The sequence below is a fragment of the Taurulus bubalis genome (assembly GCF_910589615.1).
Source record: "Taurulus bubalis genome assembly, chromosome: 7".
Taxonomy (NCBI): Eukaryota; Metazoa; Chordata; class Actinopteri; order Perciformes; family Cottidae; genus Taurulus; species Taurulus bubalis.
Window position 1 is genome coordinate 18399818 of NC_136595.1, and position 18556 is coordinate 18418373.

General features: G+C 40.5%; 1 protein-coding gene across 1 annotated transcript in view; it reads left to right on the plus strand.

Annotated features, from left to right (window-relative positions):
- adgrl2a (adhesion G protein-coupled receptor L2a) overlaps positions 1-12697 on the plus strand; it is a gene marked incomplete at its 5' end in the record, with an annotated part of 69388 nt that extends 56691 nt beyond the window's left edge. The window contains 7 exons of the mRNA XM_079221330.1: positions 2916-3007; positions 5395-5563; positions 5784-5912; positions 6673-6769; positions 8360-8488; positions 9187-9204; positions 11397-12697. Of these exons, the coding sequence (XP_079077456.1) occupies positions 2916-3007; positions 5395-5563; positions 5784-5912; positions 6673-6769; positions 8360-8488; positions 9187-9204; positions 11397-12271 (1509 nt within the window). The 3' untranslated portion in view covers positions 12272-12697. The remainder of the gene's footprint in view (positions 1-2915; positions 3008-5394; positions 5564-5783; positions 5913-6672; positions 6770-8359; positions 8489-9186; positions 9205-11396) is intronic.
- Between the last annotated feature and the right edge of the window lie 5859 nt (positions 12698-18556).

The following is an 18556-nucleotide window of genomic DNA, read 5'->3' on the forward strand; positions in this document are numbered from 1 at the left end:
CTGAAAACATAACAGAGAGAGGGGGCACCCATGTCAAATTCCAGCAAGTCTCTGCACACCATTGGCAGACCGCTAGCAGCTTTCAAAGTAGAGACATAGTACAGCTCTTTGTCTGTGTTGGAACAGAATAGATAAAAGACAAATCTGCTCACTGCACTGCATTTCACAGTTTTGTCAAAAAGAGACATTGCCACTCCATGTAGCATTTAAAAATGGAGGAGGAAGTGCACAGAGCTGACTGGAACTGTATTGGATTGTCTTTGAGTAACTGTTGAAATGGCTGTTTCACTTTTCTTCTCATTGATTATTTTCTCTCTCTCTGCACCTTGATGTGTATGTGTGAGCTCACAATTGAGAGAAAGCTATCGTTGTATTAAAACAAATATACCTTTTCTTCCTGTCTCAGCAAATGCTCTGTCAGCCACACAGGAATATGTTTTCTTCTCCCTAAATTGGGCCCTCATTGTTTTCCAATCGTGCGTTGCTTCCATAATGATTTGCATGAAAAATGCATCTGCAGTGGAAATGATGATCAAGATCCCGGTGGTGATGACCGGAGAGATAGGATCATGACCCTGTGAGGAGCTAATGTATTGTAGCAGAGCTAATGTGTGACAGGAATGAGGTTTTGCAGCACTGGCATCGCACATTGCTCCTCTGATTCTGTGCAACAATTGACTCCAAAAGACAAAGTACTGTGGAAAGGGGCATCTCAGGGGAGCATGCAGGAGCAAGGTTTGTCTCCACCATTCGTGACCCTGGTTTCTCTACAAATTGGCTTTGTCCTTGTCAATGAGGGAGAGGGAGAGGAGGAGAAAAGGCACATGAGCAAAAGAAAACAGTGCTGCTTTGGCTCATGTGTGGATCCCCACCCGCCTCCCAAGCCATGTTTGTGCCAAATAACATCAGTTTTGACCTAGGGTGGTCATGCTTTTTTCCTCATCCTTTTGTTTCTTCTCCCCTTTTTTCTTATTTGTCCTGTTTGTTTTTGTTTTTTTTTGCTCCTGGCTGAAACAGGCCCTGAATACAGACTGAAAACAAAAGCTGGTGGAAGGCATTTAGATGCTTGTTCTTTGGCAGAGGTTTCCCTGTCTCTGGGCACAGGGGGTATTAGCTCCATGAAAGGGGAACATGGAAGTAATGAGTGGTGGGGGGAGCCATTAGTATGCTTGAGATAGCTTCAACACAAGGCCTCTTGGATCATGACACGTCGGGAGCAGTTCTTATCATCTGGACAGCTCCATCTGCACCTTTAATATTTCATCCTCAGCAGTTCATTTAGAGTTCAGTGTGTACACACACACAGGCCACTTCAGTTAAAAAAAAAAGCTTTCTCCTCAGTCCCAGTGTGGCGAGGTGCTTCTGCATGGCTTGCAGTGATGATTCAGAGACAGAGTGAAGGATAGAAGCAAGGCAACTTCGCTCTAGCAAGGGAATCCCCCAGGAAGGGCTTCGAGAGCATGTCGGTGGGGGAGGGAACATGTGCCGTGCTGCTGTGTTACTTTAAAGTACTGTGTCCCTCTCCTCTGTCTCATTGGATCCATGTCACCACTTCAGGCTGTGTGAAAGGGTTTTTCAAAAGTCCTCGCCCTCCTGTCCATCCTCCCCTCCCCCACTGTCTGACTCATGCAGGCGGCTGATGGAAATAATGGCTGATGGCTGCGAAACAAAACATAGTTTCAGTGCTGTCTGTGATATAAAAGAAGGTTCACAATTCAGGATTTTTTTCCCTCTCCCCCCCTTCGTCCTCCTTTTACTGCCCGGGTTATTGTGAGGAGCTCTGTGAGTTGATTGCATGTGGAGGGGTGATGTATTGATCACAGGCAGTCTTTTGATAACAGCGTGCTCCAGAACACAGACAATTTATGTTCAAGAGTGAATGGTCTGAGTCCAGCACACAAAGGTCATTCATTTATTTCATGCTCTAATACTGGCAAAGCATTTGCTTTTTTCTTCTGATAACAAGATACCACTGAAATGCACTGTTTATAAGGCTCACCGGGAAAAAACACCTTTGGTTATTGCAAGTGTATTCACGTACCACTGATATAGCAGCTGTATTTTTCATTGTTTCTAAATTTTTTTATATGCAATATTGGCGATACACACTTCCATTTCTTCAATATTCCAAGGATTATTTATACATGCCTGGCTTGCAGTACAAACGCAGTCTGGTTCCTCCGCAGTGAGTGCATGTAAATGCTGTGTCAGGGGCTAATTGCTCCAAAATAAATGTTTTTGAAGTACAAAAAGGAGCGGCTCCTTGCTGGCCCATCTAGCCTTTGTGTCTCTAAATCATGGTATTGATTTTTAAGGTACCGAATAAATGCGCTCTGAAACACAGCACACAGTATCCTTGTCTCAACCTGATGTGTGCCACCGGCTCCCTCAAGATTTTATACATTAAAAAAAGAGAGCTCCATCTCCCTCTTTCTTGTTCTCTTTTCATCTGTCCACACACAAGAATCGAACAAAAATATACCATGTTCCCTCAAGCCTTTTGTAGCTGGTTACACCTTATAATATTTCACTATGTGCATAAAATGATATGCAGTTGTTTTGTACAACAAGAGGGTATCTTATTTCTCCTGCTACATTTCATTCCCTTCTGCCAGACTGCTGTGTGGCTGTTTCATTCTTTCTTTTTTTTTTTTTTTTTTTTACTGTGATGGATTTTAATGCATTTCCTTGCTCCTATTGATATAGAATGACACTAAATTTGGCGCCAGTCGGCCCCGTCTGAGCCTGGCTGGAACGATGGATGTTTATTGGATTAGTCTGTGGACATGCAGAAATTTGAAGGCTCTCCTCTTTTAATACTCATAGACAAATTAACAGTTTTTTCTCTCTTTGCCTGCTGTATCTTGCTTCATACATCTTCATGTATTAACACTGTCATTACTCTGTTTTGACAGCTCAATCTCATCTTCCTGGTCATCACAATGTACAAAATGGTGAAGCACTCTACCACCCTGAAACCTGACTCCAGCCGACTGGAGAATATAAAGTAAGTAAAGGGTCATATGCTGACCGCCCCTCCCCTTATTATCTTGCTCATCAGCAATTTAACACTGGTGCCATTCTGCCACCAGTCCCAGGAAAACTAAAGCTCTTTTACTCTTGAGGTAATTCATTTTGTATTTTTTTCTTACTTAATGTTTCATGGAAAAAGCTTTACCTTCCCAACCTCCAAGCCAAATTTCAATGCTGTACTAGCAAGTGACATTTTTATTTTTCAGTCTGAAATGATCCAGATCAGAAGGTCCACCACAGGAATGCATTACTTTGACTCTCGAGATTTCAAATTTGCACAGTTTTGTAATAAGACTTTTGGCATGCGTTAGCTGTCATGATGACTACACGTACTCTGTGAGTCCTCTTTTTGCCTTTTGTTGTTTCGCTCCAAGCCACTAGCCACAGAATTGCAGGGGCATGACACACACTGATCACTCAACGGCTACAACTTAGCGATGCGCTGTTAGCTCTGCTAGGGTGGGGTACAGTGGAACCGTTACCATGTGTGTTTGCCGCTGGAACGTGTCAAATCTTTTTTTTTAAGATCTCAGCGTCAGAAAAAAAATCTTCCCTACAAAACCACCACCACCCGACAACCACCCCCTCCAAGCTAAGGCTTTCTGAGTCGCCTCAGCAATTAAGACGTATTGTGCTTCAGGAAGCACTAACTGTTTTGCTTTTTTTTCTTCTGTGAAAACTATATGTATTGCTCTTTATTGCAGGCTGAAAATTAGGGCCTTTTCCATTTGGGGTTATATGGTTTTGTTGCTCGCAGTAGCACAGCCCCACGTCATTCTGCACACTTTTAGTTCATATTTCAACTTCACCAGGAGCAGCGGCGTTGCTATTTTCATCCAGTGTTTGTTATTTTTCATTTTTCCTTAATGAGTGTGTGAAACATTACAGCACTGTGGTTAAACTGCAATCTGGGAGAAAAGTCTGAAAAGTCCTTATTTAGACTGGTGGGTTTATTTGAAAAGGGCTACTCCCTTATCAAGGAAACCACAACATAACACATGTACTAAACATGCTGGCACTCAACATGTGTGCATTTGCACTTGGATGAAATGATTTCTCTTCTGCTTGTTCTGCAGAACGACTTGATGTATTAATATCTTGTTTCCTTGTGGTTCCTTTCTTTGTGTTTCTGAAGTTTGTTCTGAACGTCAGTTAAGCACCAGTGTCACTGCATGTTGCATGAGAAGGCAAAGTTAACGCACACCCTGTCCTTTCTCTTCTCCTGTCATTCTCCTCCTCTCTCTGTTCTGCGATCCACACCAGTAATTATCGCGTTTGTGACGGCTACTATAATACAGATTTGCCTGGGTAAGCTTCTACTATATATACCTCAGATGATTTATTTCACCCACACATCACCACCCACACATTCAATAGGAGAAATGCTAATTTGACCACAGACAATGTGCTCTGACTTTTGTAATTGAATCCACAGCAAAAAAATAATACTCTTTGCCTTCCGTGATTTCCCTTGGATCAAAGTTGAAGATATCGTAATCAAATGCCGACTAACACACACTGTTATGCGCTCTGATCTAATTGTGTTTCTCTCTTCCTGCTTATCATGCTCTCTAGCTATGAAGATAATAAACGGTTTATCAAGTAAGGACATTTTGCCCAGAAGTCTCGTTTTCAGCTTGTAGTTTATCCTCTCTCCCCGTTTATTCTGTCTTTACTTTACTTTTTTCCGCCGCCGGTTCATACTTTCCCAAACTGCAGCTTTAAAGCTGCTCATCCACTGTCCTTGTGACTGCTCACTTTCACCGTGTCCATCATCTTGAAATTCAGTGTTGTTGTTGTGTGTTTGAGCGCTGACCTGTGACCGCTGCTGGTGTCTGAAGGCTCCACAGGACCTTCACACACGAGGCGGGGAATCTCCTTTTTTTCCTTCAACTCTTTCCACATCTGCCTAGTTCTCCAGCTCTGATAACACACTCACTTGATCAATATTTAGTACATAATAGTATCAAATGATTTTTTTAGCTTATTTTTAAACACGCTGTGCTTGCTGATTATGCTGGTCTGTATGTTCTAACACATAAGTTATTTACAGAAAACCAGATCAAGGTTCTGCTTTCTTCTTGTCTGTTTGAAGGCAGGGACTGCATTCCAGTTTGGGCTGAGAGTGTGTGTGGATGGAGGGGTGGGGGTGGCGGTAGGGAAAGGGTTTGTGAGGACTGCATAGATGTTGTTTGTCATTTTATTGTTTTCCTCTCACCTGGTTGACAGCTTTTTTCCTAGTTTCTCATAGTTATGGTGATCGCAAATCCCACTCATCATCCTGTCAGATCACTAAATGCCTCTCATGCGGGATCCGTCCTCTCCTTTTTGTTTTTGCTCTTTTCTTTTGCTGTCCTTCAGATCCTGGGTCATGGGCGCCTTCGCTTTGCTGTGTCTGCTGGGTCTCACCTGGTCCTTCGGTCTCTTCTTCATCAATGAGGCCTCGATCGTCATGGCGTACCTCTTCACCATATTCAACACCTTCCAGGGAATGTTCATCTTCATCTTCCACTGTCTTCTCCAAAAAAAAGTAAGTTTCTCGTCATCCGCAGTGCTCAAAGACAAGTGATTTCTCTTTCAAGTTGAAACGTTCCTGCATTTGAACAGACCTTTCCCCCAGAATGCAGAATACACAGAGCACCACATGCTGATATAGAGAACAAACACCGGTTGGCGTCAAGATCTTGGCTAAGTCATATGTAAAGTCAACAACGTACTGTAGGTAAACACTCGGCTGTTTGCTCACGCAGGTCCGCAAAGAGTACAGCAAGTGCTTCCGCCACACGTACTGCTGCGGAGGGCTGCCGACCGAGAGCTCACACGGCTCTGCGAAGACTTCCACCACACGGACCAGCGCTCGCTACTCTTCTGGTACTCAGGTAGACCAGCAGCTTCATACAGTCAAAGACTCGCCGTGTGTCAGAGCATAGAAGAGCACAGTGTTTCCTGCACACTCCCACCATACAGCTCATTTACACTGTTATGAACCCCGAAGTTTAAACAATTGCTCATGAGAATGTACAGTCGTCATTAGCATGACCAAAAAAACAAAATGCACATTGTGCATTTTAGCTTCAGAGGGAGATCAAGTGACACAAACATGATGCTACATTATACAATCAGCATCTGCTGTACTGCATGAGTACTTTTCTTCTGTTCTGCCCCCTTTAGCACTTGCTTTTATCTTTTTTTCTCACTAACGTCATGTGCATGGGAAATAGTACTGCACTGTTTAAAGAGCATTGCAGGCACATTTTACTGCGGGGAGAGCCAAATAAGCAACAAACAAAGAAACAAACATATTTGTTTTATCCCTTTCTTGTTAAAAGCTAATAGTCCTTAATAGACAATACCTCCAGATGTAATGTACTTATGGAGAAGCATCCCTTTTATACTTTAACCTCCAGCCTTATTTAAAGTACTCCTGGCTGGAGCTGAAGTCGTTTAAAAGTTGACTTTAGTTTTGAAAGACATACAGAGAAAGTGAGCATTAGTGCTGCCCTTGCCTCACTGCATACTAGTGTGCATGTGAGGAGTGGTAAAGTCAGACGTATGTACATAGAAAATCAATGAAAGTTGGTCTGAAAGGTGAGCGGGCTTGTTTAAAGTCCTAATGCCTGTCCCTTGTTGACCTGACAGAGTCGTATCAGGAGAATGTGGAATGACACCGTAAGAAAGCAATCTGAGTCCTCCTTTATCTCAGGTGACATCAACAGCACCTCCACCCTTAACCAAGGTCAGTTCACACCTCATGTCTCTCCACATGCACAACTATGCACACATTTCATCATCGAGCTAAAAATACCGCCTTCCAAGTTCCAATGATCTCTCGCCGCGGTAGAGGATCCTAATCATAATAAATGCCTTCAGTTTGAAAAAAAAAAAGATGTAGACCTTTAGTGTAGTCTCCCTTTTCTGCCAACGAAGGATTACAAAAATCCGTCCTCAAATACTCTGCGCTCTGTCATTCTGGCTGCTAACGTCAGCCTGAAATTGGGGCAAGACTAGAGGAGCGTTTTTTTTTTTTAAGTGCTTGCCGTCTAAAGTTCAAAACCAGGCTCAGGGGAAACGTAGACAAAACTGAAAAGGGAAGGGAAAAAAAAACTTTTATTTCAGTAAAAATCTTAACACGCAGAGAGAGAGGCCATTTGTTGCCTGCATGTGAGGTGACCTATGTTACTTTACAGGGGGATTTATGAGGGAAGGAGAAAAAAAAACTTCCATTTATTATTTAGCTTGAGCACAAACATGATGATGAGAAGATGATGTTCAACTCTGACTGACCTGGAGTGCTTAGTGTGATGTTAGGCTTTCTGCTGTCTCTGAAATGGCTTTCCAAGCATGCAAAGGAAGAGAGGGTTTACACCGAGGTGGTTTAACTTCCCTCCCTCCTCTACCCTCCACTGACTCCTGTCACTGCCGCTCTTTGCCTTCCCTTTCTTTTTTGCTACCACTTCACACAAGGAAAACATTACACCCAGGGCTTTGAAGCACGTTTGGACTCGCCAATACAACTGTGACAATATAGACGCAGGGCTTTTTTTTATACCCGACAGTATCGTTTCCTGGAGATGTTAATGTAAAGGTTGGATATTGATCACTCCGGGGTGTAGTAGCCTAGTTACCCTGGAGTGTCAGTGCACTAAAGGAGGGCTCTATCTCCTGGAAGCACTTCCCTGTCATTAAAAACATCCCTGGAGACTTCCCAACATGACAGATGGCATTTACCACAGGTGATAAATGGCAGTGGAAATACCTGGTATCCTTAAAACACAAGGGGGGGGGGGGGACTGAAAGTAACATGAGGTTTGCAAGGATATGGCCAAATTTGAGCCTAAATAAAGATTTGGATGTAAAAAATAAAAAAATTGGAAGGATTCTGCTCTATGTCTTAGGGGAGATTTTATATTTGGACCTGGTTCAAACAGTGAAATCTTTGGTTTGGTTTCAGTGAATGCTTTTTGCTATTAATTAAAGTAAATATGACTTGTGAAAATACAGTAATGAGCACAATAGATTTAAATGGTTTTTAAATTAATGTGTAATGAACGACCTGCAACGCACATAATAAATTAACGTGAAAAGTTGAAAAAAAAATGCACCTAATGGCTTTTAAATGCCGGGAAGGCCTGCAAACGTTTTTCAAACTTTAATCTGCGTTCTCAAATTCAAAATACCACCCTAGTTTCAGACTTTAGCAGACGCACCCCGGGTGACGCGACACGCCTCGAAAGACAAACTTGCTGAAATCTATTTTTTATTCTACTTTCAATCACTGTCCGCTGACTGCGCCACACTTAACTCCTGTTCTGTCTTGCCACTCCAGGAATGACCGGGAATTATCTACTAACAAATCCTCTTCTTCGACCACAAGGCACTAACAACCCTTATAACACCTTACTGGCCGAGACAATCGTGTGTAACACCCCCACGGCTCCAGTGTTTAACTCGCCAGGTGTGCTTACTTAATACTTTCACCTGCATTCAGGCTTTTCTTCTCTCTTTGCCTCCTTTGTGTGTCTCCCTCTTTGTCTCTTTAGTTGAGTACACAGAGGCCAAATGAAAAGCAGGATGTTCTGCAGTATCGCCTTTCCTTCTGAATCATTGTCTCCCAAATACTCGACACAGTACATACTGTGCGCACATGTTTTCATGTAGAACAGAGATTTTTGTGGCCCGACCCACCCTCTCTGTTCTCATATTTCTCTTATCCAAACTCTGAGTGGGACATAATGATTAAGATGGGAAGAGATACTACATGCTCTGCCTTGAAATAATGTAAACAGTGGTGTTGACCTGAAGCTGTAGTATAAACTGCATGATTATTAAGATTTATGCTCCTGAATTTGTCAGGTGCTTTGTTATTTTTGTGTGTGTTTTTAGAGGGAGCTTTCCCATTAAAACGTGTTACAGTGCAATCAAAATCTATGCTACTTAACGCAGATCCACTTAATGCAACTTTGGCATGACGTTGTCTGTGTATAGACATATTTGGTAATAGCTGATATATACAAACAAATTTAAATCTCAATTGCACATGGCATTTAAGCATATCACTGTTAAGACCGCTGCAATTATGTGTGCTATTCTATTTTGAAACTGAACTGGCATCTTTTGTCATGTCTTGTGCTTTTCCCCTGTGCTTCCCTCTAGTGACCTTCAGAGAGACAAGTATGGGAGTAAAACTTAACTTTGCCTATCAAATGTAATTTTTTTTCAGCATGCTTATTAAAAACAACCAAAACCCTGGCACAATCACTTGGTTTACTTTAGGCCATTAACACACACTCAGTGAGCAAGTGGTTCACAAAATTATCCACCCAAATTCTACTCTAATCTGAAAAGAAATAAAAAAGATTTATCTCGTCATTTGAAGAAATCTTCCAGATCTGACAGCTTTATCGCAAATGCTCTGCTGCTCTCTCTTCTGCTCAATTTGTGATTTTATCCGACAAAAAATGTCTGGATTTATTTCTGGCAGAAAGAGGCATTTATTATAAAGGTTTCATTTTCTTTTCTTTCTTTTTTCTTTCTTTTCTTTTCTCCCAAAATGTCTGTCCTCCTGTGGCATTCCGCAGCCTCGGTGTCCAGTAGTATTCCCCTCACACCTTTCCAGGCAGCACCTGTCTGGCCACTAAATTGCCTCCTAGCAGGCACAAACACATGGATGCCATGGCAGCAGCTGTTTATTTTTTCCTTATTTTCCTTTTTCCCCTCACAACTTTCTTGGCATTTCCCTTAATTTGCAATAGGCTCTGTGAAAGCTGCACTTTTCACATGCCTCTACAATCACAACTACTCCCCCCTTATTTTAGACGAAGACAAATGTTACTTTACAATATCCTATTAGTCTTCATCTTAATTTTTTACATCTGTGTTCTTCAAGGAGGCATTTTAGCCAAAGCAGAGCACATTTTTCCTTTATCTGTTCTCTCGATCATGGCGTGGCTAATATTTATCCTTATTTCTGCTGTTTTCCATGACCTCCATGCTTTGAGAAATTCCTAACATGACCTCTGCAGCGGCTGTGTTATTCTTGAGCTGTTCTGCTAGTGACCGGGGTCTCACTGGGAACTGTCACTGTGACGGATGCAAAGTGCTGGGCTGCGGGCAAGCTCTGACCTTTGCCAGCTTTGGGTACACAAGCTGCCAGCTAATGGACAGAAAGTGTACCAACACTAGCAAAAATAAAAAAAAGAAGAAACATTTGAATTTAAAAATAAATCTTCACCCACAAAAATGTAGCTGTTGGCTAATTCACAAAAGTAAAAGCTATTCAATGCTTGTTTGTTTTATTTGCTGAACCCTTGCTCTTGCTAATTTGCAGTTAAGACTTTTACTTTCCGTTTTGTTGTTCTTTTGAGTGATTCTTCTTCATGTTACAATAAATCATTTTACTTTCTTTTGTACATCAGCTGCTCTTAGACCAGATAGCCTGAGCAGACAGACATGATGTGAGTTGTCTAAAGTGAGTCTTTTCACCTGCTGTGTGTGGTGATGGTGGAGTGCTGCTTGTGGGCTCCCCTTGTAGTGAGAACAAAGATGGCTGTCCCATGTTGATACATGACTACTTCCCCTCTCTGTCTATGTCATCTTTTCCCATTTCTGTCTTTTTCTTTCCCTTGGCACATCCAACCTATTAGTTGCTAGACAAGCTGTAAGTGTTGTAGCTTGCCCGTTTGTGGCTTCATACTTGTGGACATCTACTTTTGCCCGGTGTGTTGTGATGGTGATTACTGTTCCAGTATGTGTCTTAATGTTGTTTGGGATATTTTTCGTTGCTTTGTCACTTTTGTGGCGGACTAAAACACACAATGCTCTGCTTATCATGAGGCAATTTTAAAAAGGGACAGTCAAAATGTATATATGAGAAAGTAAAATGATTTCTCATTGCAAATAATGCATGCACATATATTATGTATATACTATATATATATATATATACGTATATATATATGTATGTATATATATACATATATATATACGTATATATATGTATGTATATATATACATATATATATACGTATATATATATATATATATATATATATATATATATATATATATATATATATATATACATGGGTATATGTATATACACATATATATATGTGTATAATATAATATAATATATATATATATATATATATATATATATATATATATATATATATACATATAGACACATATGTGTGTGTATATATTAAGGATTGTGCCTAACAAACGGATTTACAGCATGGCTTGATTTGATTTTCTATGTGAAACTGCATCCTAAACAGCATTAAACTCACTTTTGCTCCTTTATATCATGGTTATTACTGTTGACTAATGTAACATCCCCTCACATTTCCCCCTCTTTCCAGGGCATTCACTGAACCATGTGGTGAGGGATACAAGTGCAATGGATACTCTACCGCTAAATGGTAACTTTAACAATAGCTACTCACTCCGCAATGGGGATTTTGGCAACAGCGTGCAGGTAGTAGACTGCGGCCTCAGTCTGGACGATGCTGCCTTTGAGAAAATGATCATCTCTGAGCTAGTACACAACAACCTGCGTGCCTGTAACAAAAGCCTCCATCAGCAACAGCAACAGCAGCAGCAGCAGCAGCAGCAGCACCACAGTTTACATCACCCACCCCACCACCAGCAGCCCCCGCAGTACCACCATCACCACCACACGGAGCGGGCTCCGCCCAAGGTGACGATGGTAGGCGGCGGCAGCAGCAGCAGCGAAGACGACGCTATCGTAGCTGACGCTTCGTCTTTGGTGCACGTGGGCGACACGGTGGGTCTTGAGCTGCACCATCAGCAGGAGTTGGAGGCGCCGCTCATCCCCCAGCGGACTCACTCGCTTCTGTACGCACCCCAGAAGAAGGTGAGGACCGATGGGGGAGTTGAAACCTTTGTCAGCCAGCTGACACCCACCAACCCCGACGATAGTCTGCAGTCCCCAAACAGAGACTCCTTGTACACTAGTATGCCTAATCTAAGGGACTCTCCATGCCCCGAGAGCAGCCCTGACGTGGTGGAGGACCTGTCCCCCTGCAAGGGGAGTGAGAACGAGGACGTTTACTACAAGAGCATGCCTAACTTAGGGGCTGGCCACCAGCTCCAAGCCTATTACCAGATAGGCCGAGGGGGCAGTGATGGTTACATTATTCCTATCACTAAAGATGGCTGCTTCCCTGAAGGCGATGTACGGGAAGGACAGATGCAGTTGGTGACAAGCCTTTAAATGTAGGCTATTTAAATCATCCCCAAACCTCCTCCTGTCCTTTTGCAGCCCTGACCTCATAAAGGACACACCGGTGGAAGGAAGGGAAGTGGTCGTTTTATTTTTGAAGAGAGCTGAGAAATCCCGTCATGCACACTAGCCATTTACAAACTCTCCTCCTCCAACTGCATTGCAATCTCCTTTCCCCCAGACATGCCACTCTTCCTCCCTTCCCTGCAGACCAACAGACTTGATGCACAGCGATGGCAGTGCAGAGTTCAAATGAAACTGTACATAAAATGCAGAGTCAATTTTAAGAGATAAGCCAACTATGTATTTAAATGTGCTGCTGCTGTTGAAAAATTTAGAAAAATTTAAGGTACGAAAAAAAAAAAAAAGAATGACAAAAAATAAGAAACATTACTGGCTCCATCATATCAGCAATTTCCCGGTCAAAAGGTTGTACATACACTTCCCAACATCCTTGTTGAAGCCTGTTTTTTTTATTATTATTGTAAACAAAACAACACCCCTGGATCAGGATGTGGACTCTGTTTGTAAAATGTTCCCGATCAGACTGTCAGAATAGGAATATAAGGTCCTGGTTGCCCAGCGTCGCTCTGCGTCACCTTGAAGTTTGGATTGTATAACCACTAGCAATCAAGCCCCTGGCCTTATATTTTCTCAACTGTACATTGAACTGTTGTCAAGGAAAATGGCTGAAATATATATTTTGTTGTATTGCTAGTGTAAAATAAAAAAAATCATTGGAAAACGTTAATATGAAGAAACCTTTTAATTGCAAAATTTAACGTTTGAGAAGCTATTGTGTAGAAGTTGCACATGTGTTATACAGTGTGTTTATGGTTCAACACTTCATTCATGGTAGTATGTTTGAATGTAAAGGCGTATGAAAAGAAAGGAGGATTCAACAAATTACAAAGATGCATTATCACTTTTTTTCCACTAGTGAACAGTGTTTTTTGCTTACTGAGTTCCATTGATCGCCCATTGAAATATGTCTATATGATTTTTGCCAAAGTGGCATTAACTTCAGTAGAATGGGAATGCAAAAACCCAGTTAAAGTGATTTATGCATTGCACATTTGTTTTTGTAATTCTGAATGAAATAGATGGCAGAGTGATGGGCAAGGACTTTTGAAAATAAGGTTTCTATCATAAATGTAGGACATTTTATTTATTAAAATCTTTCCAAAAAATAAATGGGAAATGTGTGAATATTTTCCAGCACTGGTATACATGCTGTACTGTAGCTCATGTTTTTTATGTAAACATGTTACCAAGGGGCTCATCACTTAAGACTGATGTAAAGTTCAACACTTGTATAACAAATAAAATAAATGTGAGATTTTTTTGTCAAATGCCAGTTGCTTTTTAATGGTTTGTGTTTTTGGTACTATTTGAAAAAAAACAAAAAAAAAAAACAGGTTTAATTATTTTGCTTTGGACAAAATATACTTTTGACTCAGGTTATAAGTATGTCCAGAGCACCTTGAAAGGTACAATTCGTGAATTGTTTTCTGGGGGATATATTTGCTTATTGTTCTGCTGTTTCTCCAAGCGCTGCAGAGTAGAGAGAGCTCATTTCACCGTATGTGTTAGAGAAGCCAAATCTTTCCATGTGATTTAAAGATAAGATACTCAGGTAGGAAAATTGCATTGTAAATGTTCCTCTGTGTTGTAACACTAATAAAGGTTGGGAAATGACACTGGTTCACAGCATTGTCCACTTAGTATATCATTGAATGACTAGTCTTGACACCATTAAAAAGCCCAGCGCTACAGTAAGATGTTGGCTTTAATGCCTGTGTGGGAGTGGAAATGTGTCCATGGTCCTAACAAGGGGTCAATGTTACACTTGGCTGCGGTTGTAGAAATATATTACACATAATATGTCCGAGTATGACACGTATTTGCTCTAATTAATGTCTGCTGCAGAAGCCCACAGTCACTTCCTGTACGGTTTATGCCTCAGGTAATGCTAATTTACGAAGCTTTTTTACACAACACCGGTTGAGACGGAGTGACAGCTACTCTGCAGGGTAGCTGGAAATTGCAGTTTACCATTTGGCATTGAAGGAAATGACTCAGAACTTTGCAAAAATGCACTTTGTCAGAGCCAGTGCACATAATGCACAGTGTGGGCTGTGTGTTGTTTAGACTTTTTCCCCAATTACGTGACATTATGTGCAATTATCTGAGGCTACAAATTGTCAGAGAAGAATTAAATTATTTTTTGTGATCTCTTGTAGAGACCCCTTGAATGTCAGTTAGAAATCAGGTGTTGAGGTAATTGTTGACATTGTTGAAATGGCAGACATAATGACGTGCATAATAATGGGGGGAAAAAATCATACTAATTTCTATTCTGAATTGTTAAACGTGAAGCAGCATTTTATCTGTGCGTGAGAGCCCAAACGTTTGAAAATGCTATTATTTTCTCTAAGAGTTCTACACAAATAAAAGTATATATATATATATATATATATATATATATATATATATATATATATATATATATATATATACATATATATATACATATATATATATATATACATATATACATATATATATACATATATATATATATATATATATATATATATACATATATACATATATATGTATATGTATATATATATATATATGTATATATATATATATATATATATATATATATATATATATATATATACATATATATATATATATATATATATATATATACACGGTATATAGGGTATATATCCCTTTCATTTTCTATTTGACTGAAAAAGAAAAAAAACTCTTCAGTGCAGGATATTGATATGAAATATGCATTAACAGCAGAATCTAACATTTCTGCACCACAAGTAGGTAGTAACTCCCTTTTAAATATAGACAAACAAATACTTGCCAGCCCTTTCCTCACCCCTCTTTGTTTGTTTATCCTAACACTGTGACCTTAGACAAGGATAAACGCGGCGGGTAAGCACGTTTATTTTCCTTATTAAGGGGTGGGAAATATGAGCTTGGATTGGCTATTTGTCTGCGACAGGGAATGTAGACTCGGCACCCTATAGCTTTGCGTGAGGCCTTCTCACCATGCAAGAGCCTCTATAATTCCCCGTCTTTTGCTCAGGGAGAGACTCGCCCTTTGTCAAACATTGATTCAGAAGTAGGCCAGGAGCCGAGGGGCTGAGAGCTCGGCTGCTCCAACAGAGGAGCGAGCCGGCCTCTGGAAACCGAGGTAAAGAATGCTGTCAGCAGAATCGTGGTGAAACTGCTAAAGACGGATGTGTTGTTGACTAAACAGAGGCATGAGCCTAATATGTGAACAAACATGGATATTTGTGATTGTCAAGTCAGAGGTAATTTTACGGATCCAAGGAATTCCAGTAGGATATGATGCAATCGCGTGAAAGATGAGATTTTCCTGTTGATGAAATATTTTGTGTTTGCGTATATTTTGAGTAATCTAGAATGCATTGAAGGTCTCCCACGTGTCTGCATCCTCTAGGAGACAGAAAACAACTTGGTATTTTAGTCACAAAGAGCTTTAATAAACATTTAATGAACTAATCATCAAGATCAACCATGACAAGCTTCATCAACTTTAATTAAATGATAATTATGCACACACCATCACCACTTCAAGACTTTTTGGGTCTTCATCCTCACATAAAAAAGAAAACATGAATGTTTATTAAAAGAAAATTGTCTCTAGTCCAAGTGCAATAATTCACTAAAAAATTGTGGAGGTGGTTGGCCATCTTTGCAGGGCTACATTCATGTATTTGTGGGAAGTTAAGTGTAAGAAGTACAATTTCAAACCCTTGGTGATTTCTGTGAGGTTATCAATAGCAGCTGCAATAGCAACTTCTTCAGTAACTCCTGTGAATGGAACACAGTGGCAATTATAGATGCCATCAACGTGGATGAAAGTGATTGTGTACAAGCAAAGGAAAACCTCTCAAGCCACAAACGGTAACTGGCAGCGCAAAAGTAACTTCTCAAACTCTTGTAGTCAAAGGGGACCCTTTAACGGCTCACTCTTTTCTTTCCCCAGCCTCTTTTGTACTGTCCCCAACTTCAAATGTGCAGATTTGCGGCCCATGGGCGACTTAGATCCGGTCTCGTCGAGGTGAAAAATCCAATTAACCTGCAGCTCCAGCTGCCTTCGTTATAATTCCCTCCCATAATTATGAAATTACCAGATGCAGGATTTCAAATGAAAAAGGGATGAGAGCGACTGGCTCAGAAAAAAAGATGAAATAAACCATTCTCAGCCAGTATACAGAGTTCCAATTTACCTCAAGGGAGAACAGCTAATTCTTCTGACCGGGTTTGAAGGTGAGACCTGCAGAAGCCCTTGTAATCAGAATAAGAAATATCCTAACAAAAACACGAGGATGGTTCAATCTTGAAAATGAGATTAATGGTAGGACTCTTGCATGTTGTGCATGTAGACCTTTGAAGTGTCAGTATATAAATACACCATTTAAGTCTAGACTACCCAAAGAAATATAGTGACAAATAGTGGTCCGGTGAGCGCTTCGGGACCTCTGGCGCAGACACGTATTATGGAGGACTGTGAGTATTAAAACTTTTTATTTGAGAGGAAAAGATGAAACAAATCAAAACACCTACACATTTAAGCTTCCTGCTGCATTCTTCAGGGTGTTCAAACTAGAACAAGAACAAGTTAATGAGCAGCACCACGGTAAAGTGTATAGCAATGTATGAAGTTTCTTTATTGCATTTAAATTATTCAAACAGTGGAATACAATGAATACGGTTTGATGCATTATTTGCTCATCCATTTAGAAGTATTTGTGAGTGTTGCTCCCGAGTCTGGCTAAACCGCAATCCATTCATCGACGGACTTCTATTACTATTTCTCTAAGAGCTACTGTGTCTTACCTTGCCCTTAGTGTCGGCCATTTCATCGTAATACTCAATGAACATAAAAAAAAATCCTGAGCTACTGTAGCACACAAAAAAAGTGTCGCTGATTCCACTACTATCAATTTATTGCTGGTTACCTCCAAACACAAAAATATACTATTTCATTCATTCTGTAAGACGGACACATTTTCTTCTTGTCTCTAATAGAGACACAAAGGGATTCACATGGCTGTACTTTGACAGGAACCAAACAGCAAATATTTAGATTTTTGTTTTCTTTCTGTGTGACCTGCATAACTTAACATTTATTTTTAGATCACATAATTAGTCTGAAAGAATCTGTTAAATGATCCCCTTCAGTGTCTATCTAAACACAACACACTAGCGCTCACACTCAACAGTACACTTCCTTGGGTTCCTTGGGTTCTCAGCAGAACACCCGCCAAGTGTGAAGTCGATTGGCTGAGCGGTTGTCGAGAATGTCAAAGCGTAGACACACATGTACATATATATTTAGACCGAGACTTCTTCCATTTTATTCAGATATTTCTGACTAATATGTGGAGAACATTTCGCATCAGAAACATCAAATAGCCTATCACACAATTTCCCTAAGTAATGGTACAAGTTATCCCATTGTTTCTCAGTAAATAGGCTCCATGCATTCTTTACTTTGTGTTCAGTTTATTCGCAGCAGTGAGAGATTCTCTTATCAGTAAATCTAACTTTCGTCTGATAAACTCATTGGCACTCGCTGGAGGGAAGCCTCGAGCAATAACTGCTGGATCTCCTGCCGCGTACAAGCTTCTGCAGAACAATAGAGATAGCTCACACGGCACCTACTGTATGCTGAGGCTCATGCAAACGTATCCATCATGCTGCTGTATCCCACTGCATCAACATCTCCATTCATCATTCAGCAAGAAGGGAAGCAACAACCTAATGGCCGCTCACCTACACTATTTGCCTCTTAAGTGTAAATACTTCCATCTTTATGCTCAAAGCACTGTTGTTATTGTCAAAAGCAAATCAGACACATGAAAAAATGCAGTTTAACTCTCAAGTTGAAGTAGACCAGCAAGCTCAGATATCTACATTTAAACAAACCATCAGACACAACAGAAGTTAGTTACTTTTTCTCGCAGGAAGTAATAGTTGTTCCAGTTGCAGTAGAGATGAAATCTAAGGGACTGTATCAAAGGATCAGTAATCAATGTCAGCAGCCCTTTGTCCTATCAAAGACACGTTGAGCAAAATGCTGAGGCTCTGCCTGTTCTCTCTGTGCACTGGCTGCCTTCATAAGAGCAGGCAATGTTTAAAAAATTCATAAAAGATTAAATACAACTCACAATCATATGGGGATTATGTGAACGCAGCAACCATATAGAGTTCTGA